The sequence below is a fragment of the Scardinius erythrophthalmus genome, assembly GCF_964197995.2.
Source record: "Scardinius erythrophthalmus genome assembly, chromosome: 17".
Classification (NCBI taxonomy): Eukaryota; Metazoa; Chordata; class Actinopteri; order Cypriniformes; family Leuciscidae; genus Scardinius; species Scardinius erythrophthalmus.
This window is the reverse complement of record NC_138237.1, coordinates 20,395,516-20,401,515: the sequence shown is the minus strand read 5'-3', so window position 1 is coordinate 20,401,515 and position 6,000 is coordinate 20,395,516. Positions and strand designations below refer to the sequence as shown.

General features: G+C 37.0%; 1 protein-coding gene across 1 annotated transcript in view; it reads right to left on the bottom strand.

Annotated features, from left to right (window-relative positions):
* Positions 1 to 322: 322 nt before the first annotated feature.
* Positions 323 to 6,000, bottom strand: part of caln2 (calneuron 2) — a 31,332-nt gene continuing 25,654 nt past the window's right edge. Inside the window, exons 5-6 of the mRNA XM_081390682.1 lie at positions 2,915 to 3,071; positions 323 to 1,536 (exon numbers count right to left, since the gene is read on the bottom strand). Coding sequence (XP_081246808.1) covers positions 1,409 to 1,536; positions 2,915 to 3,071 — 285 coding nt within the window. The 3' untranslated portion in view covers positions 323 to 1,408. The remainder of the gene's footprint in view (positions 1,537 to 2,914; positions 3,072 to 6,000) is intronic.

Here is a 6,000-nt window from a genome sequence, read left to right as displayed (position 1 = left end):
GGTAAATTACCGTAAAATTTCCAGAATGACTTTCCTGGTAAATTCACAAATATGCTGTTCACACAAGCAATGGCGTTTTGGCTTTTTACCGGTAAGAGACCATTCACACACCAGCACCAAAATACCAGTAAATTCTGTGATGTCAGTCATCCGAAATGATATTTAAATGCTGCGCCCGCATGAAGAGAGGCACTTCAATTTCACTATCTGTTCCATTTGACAACATTTTGACGTCTAAATGTAAAAGGCATATGGGATGATCAAACAGAATGCGCTGTTGCTCTTTAAGCACGAGGCATGCATAACAGTATCCAACTACAGAGCCACAAAGTATTAATTTCTTTCCAAAAAAACACTTATTGACCCCAAACTTTTGAGCAGTTGTGTACTTCTTACTATTTTTTGATGCTGTTATCATTTAATTTTACCAAACTACATGTTTAGTTCAGCGACTGCTATCCAATTATTTGTTTCTTTCTTTCATTACTCAAAATAAATATTTAGTTTTACTTGTTTTAAATGTCTCCTCTCCCCCTCTCTTAATTATGCTAATGTAAAACACTTTAAATTATCATTAGTTGCAATACAAATAAACTTCCCTCACCTTGGAAATAAGGTGTATAGTTATTTTGCATTTTTTTATCCAATATAAAATGTCTTTATAGTATTGACAGTCCAACCAAAGCAGGAGATGTTAAAGATCAGCTGAAATAGCTTCTGGCTCATTCGTCATATCAGATTCATCAGATGCATTGTGGGATACAGTATTCCATGCAGGTTGTATCTTGCATATTTTGGTAATAGGGGTTTTCTTTGCATACTGTACACAGTATACTGCATACGGTAAAAGTTATAGTATGGTCGTATGCTATTCCGAAATACCCAACAGTCCCTTCAACAATAAACAATACCTTCAAAGATTTCCAGAAATGAGCTTCAACACAGTAAGGCTCAAAACAAATCAGACAGTGCATTTGAGATGAACATGCACACACTCTTCATGCCAGACATCCTGCAGTGGCTCTGTTGGACAGGCTGCCAGTCACTCCTCATCGTTCCCATCTGACATAGCTTGAAATGAGATAAAGTAAAAAGTTGTCGCCTTTTAAAGACACGGAATGAGAAAAACACAGTGCAGAGGGACACTGGATGTTATTGCATTCAATGGTATTCAGTGAGGAGCCCTTGCATGTCCCTGTCAAGCTGCTGATGGAGGACATTCCTCACTGTTGTTTCACAGTCAGTCACAATCACAATCGACATAAATATAAAAGAAAAAACTCGCTTGGGATTCACATCCTCTGCACTGTGGGCTCCCCAACACTCTTCAAAACTAAAAGAAAGTGGAGTTTTTAATGCATGTTTCTCAAGCAGAGGTCAGATCAATGGGGGTTCACAGTGGGCGGGGCTACTCCATGCCATTCCGCAACATCTGATTGGCTGCGATGAGCATGACGCTGATGATGAAGGCCATTGCAAAAGCACAGATGAGGCTCTTGCGGACACACGTCTGACGATTCTTCTTTTTCGAATGCACTAATGGAGTAGAACAGAGCATATATGAAAGACACATAGAGGAGATGCTAGCGGTTACTGCTATGGAGCATTAGACATCAATGAGAAGAGATGACAGCACACAATGAGCATAAGCCATCCGAACAATAATCCAGCAGTTCTGTTGATCTCTGTGCATAATGAGGCTTTGAATATGCACAATAGTGAAACAAAACGAGTGGCTTCGCTGAGCTGCCTAACTGGACTCAACACACTAATGATCGCACACAAACACACACGCACAAATAGCATAACATATTCGGGTGGAACTGTTGCACAGTGTGGGCCAATAAAGGATATATTTTAAAACAATGTGACAAACGAATTGGATTTTGAAGCATGAAATTGTTCTATTTTATTCACCATTTTCTCGGCCCAGCAGATTCAATTCCATTCAATTTGTGTTGTTATTCTGTGCTGCATATTGAGATTAAATATTGAACTGCTAAAACATAATTAGATACAAACCGTAAAATAATTTCCCTGTTTCTGAATTCCATTCATTCCGTTTACTTTTGTTGGCCGATGAAAACATCTGGTTCAATAATGTTTCAAGAGGGAGTGAAATTTACCTGTGAAGAATGGTTTGAATGCGAATGTCTTACTGGTAGTAAAGAAAATATTAAAAACTTATAAGGCACTGATAGCACAGAACTCTCATCTCATTAAATAGGCAGTTTCTAGGCAAACACAGCAGCATATAGGTCTCAATAGTCTGGCTCCGGAAGTAAAAATCCATAAAGAAATGGATTTTTAATGATAACATATTATTCTTTGAAGACCTGCAATGAACTCTGAGATTGTGAAGCGATGATATATGCTCCAGCAGAAGCCAAAAATCAATGTGGTTTCAGCTTAATTTAAAACAACAAGCTTCTAGTTGGATACACTAATCAGAGAAGTTGTTGTTACCATGACTAAATGACTAATCAATAATCAAGTCAATCATTTTATATTGTACCATCATTTTTGATCCAATTCATTCTGAATGTGTCATAGGAGGAGTATTTCATTGCCTAATACATTAGTATACAGTTTTGTACTTTAATTTGAATTACAGAAGTATTTGATAAAGTTTCTATGTTGGCTTAAAACTCTTTATTGAAATGTCTGATTAAAAAAATAACCAAAAAAAATAATGCATCTAGGCTTCTGAAACCCGGCCATTCACTGCTGCGCTCTACTGTCACGTGAAGGTGGAAATATAGTATTTTCATTGGCATTCATACAGATCTGAATTCTTGAGTACCGTCAGAGTTTTAAGCAACACCTCACTGAAGCTTCGCAAAATTTCCAGTGTCTGTGAACAACTGTTGCATGATCCGTCAATTCATATGAAATTGTTCTCTTTGCTATTTACCTCCCTGATATTCGGCCTGGCAGTTTCCTGAGTTCTCCTTCAAGCTCTCTTCCTCTGTGACGATAATATTCTCGATGTCCTTCATGGTGAGATGGTCTCTGAAGGCGTGGAACAGGACGTGTTTGAGCTCCTCCAAGGACATCTGTTGCATGTCAAACTGCAGGGTGGAAACACAAGAGGCCTGTCATCAAATCTCAGCACGTCTGGGTTGTCAATGCTTCTCTGTGGGGCACTCAAATCCTAGAGTGATTTTTTATTGAGAATTTCCTTCGACAGAACGTTTAGAGAAGTGAAGCTAGTAGGAAGAGGGGAAAATGAGATGAGCTGTTCACTATCCAGAGACTATACGCTAATCAATTTACTTGCTCAATCAATCTTGTCCTTGCTCTATCTGATACAAATTGAAAAGAAGCACAGCACACATAAAAATTGATCTGGACAATCTTTCTGACGCAAACTGAGACGTGAATCAACATTGATGTTGAAGTGTGTAATAGTTCTCAACATCTTTACTCATTCAACCAAAAAAAAACCTCAATAGAAACATACTTCAGCTAAGAAATGTTGTTTCAGACATCCAATTAGCGCAGCAGCTCTGTCCTCATTGAACTGCAATGCTTGTAGTGACAGCATTAAACTTGACCTCAAGCTGAAGAAAAAGAAAAGAAGAAAAAGAAGAGGCAAATTTGGGCTGGTTCAATAATTCAGAATCACTGAGAGACAGATTTGAACTTTTCCAATTTCCCAGCAAACTCCGTGTCAAGGGTTTTCTCAGAGACCTTGAATGAGCTTTGGTGGTGGGGGTGTTATCCTGTCTTGGCAGAGTCAATAAATTATTAAACTGTATGAGAAAATATGTCTTACATCTCTGAGAGTGCCCTTTTCCATGATTCCATCCACTCAAACACTTTTTTTCTGGACTCTTGAAATTGTAGTAGGGCGTTCCAAAGTGTTTTCATTGATGCTGTTCAAGCATATAAAATGTGCATCACGTAAATGCAGTGATTACATAACCGCTTATAATTAACTAATCAAACCAAAAAAGATGGTCAAAAATTATGCACATTACTTACTACAGTTTCACTTTATTTTGATAGTCCACTTCATTCTACTAACTTTAAGTAACGTTTTTTCAACAACATGTCAATTAACTCTCATTAGAGTATTACTGGACTGTTAGGTTAGGGTTAGTAGAATAAGTAGACGTACCTGCAAACTTACTTATAATCAGTAGAATATCTGCTAATACTCTAATGATGGTAATTGACAAGCAGTTTAAAAGTTACTTACTTAGTGTAATTACTAACCGTTACTACTTCAACAGTGGTCCATGAGGGGCTGCCGCTTTATTTTAGTTTTTTTACATTAAAGTTAAGTTGGTAATTTGCCGGGTTAAGCCTCCTTCTTCCCTGAGCCTTTAAACCTTGTTACATACTGTAATATAATTAAATTATATTTATTTTCATCAGAATACACAGCAACCTTTGAACTGACATTCAAGAAGCTTTTCGCCCTCAGATGGTGTGGTTATGGCACCAGTAGTAGTAACTGGACCATGCTAACCAGCCAAGCCTTGACCCCTTGCAAACACACATGGTTTTTGTGCCCTTTAGAAGCTCCTTTGGATTCAGATGCAGGTTATCACTGAGGCCTGTCAGAGAATGTCACTTAAACAAAGCCATGCGTAAAGCCTCAATGAGACATTATCAGCTGGGATTGTCTCTTCTGAGGATCAAGATGACAGCACTGAGCGTGTATCTCTGTCATTCAGCTATTCACACCCACCCAGACATATACTCTCATGGGATCCCTTCTACTCCAAATTCAGTTATTTTCCAGCACTGTCTGTTCTCTCACTCTGAAAGAATACTATATGAACGAGACATATTGATGTCTTGATGACATTCATAGCATTCCTTGTATTTTACAAAAACAATTTTTCTCTTATTCTCTGAGAGTAAGCTACCCCGCTTTCTACTGCCTATAAGCAGCTAGGCCAAAAAAGATGGTGCAATAAAACAAGGGATTGAATCCTTGTTGTGCTAACAAGGGATGTTGATGTAGTGCCTCAAGGATCAGTTATAATGTTCTAGCCCTTCAAATGACCAAAACCTGCATGGCATTAAGTGAGGCAATTTACTGCAAGTTGTTTCATAGGTGTTGAAGCTCTCTATAAACACAATTGCACTTACTTAGTGTCTGCTTGAAAACAAATTTTGTATATTAGAAATATATATATATATATATACTGTATATATATATTAAAATATAATTTATTCCTGTGATGACAAAGCTGATTTTTTTAAAGCAGCCATTACTCCAGCCTTCAGTGTCACATGATCCTTCAGCAATGATTTTAATATGCTGATTTAGTGATCAAGAAACACTTTTCATTATTATTTATTATTTAATTTTTCTAATATTTTGTAATATTAATGTAATATAATATGACCATGCTGAATAAAAGTATTATTTCTATTTTTTTATTGAAAGCACTCAAGTAATTGAAACGTTAATCACCTTCTCTGAACGGTACTTCAGGATTGATGATCAACGATGGGAATCAATACAGGCTTTCAAAAAATCATTGTATATATAATCATTATATATATATATATATATATATTTCATAAGTATTCATATTTGTATGATTTTATATCTTTATCGTTTAACTAAATAACAGATGAGGTATTTCTTGCCAAACTTGCAAAGCTAGCACAGCTCTAACTAAAACATTCGGCTACCATACAGCATGGAAATTAAATTATTTTTAGAAAATTGCACTCTTTCACACAGAAAAAATATTGTCATGTGATTTTCTTTTTTTTGCACATTCCGTTTGACTTTATTGATGACATCAATAAAGGAGCGATCTTGTAGGAGGTCTGCAGTGCGTGAGTAAATGCTAATGTTTGTGTGTGTGACTGCTGGCTGTAATCCACGCAGTCTGTTTGATTTGACAGGCATTTGAGAGGCCTCTGATTATTCCAGATTTACACTTACTGTGTTGCTTATTTTTGCAGTGGCGGCAGTGAAAGCCTGTATTGATTCCCATCGTTGACCATCAATCTGAAGTACCGCTCAGA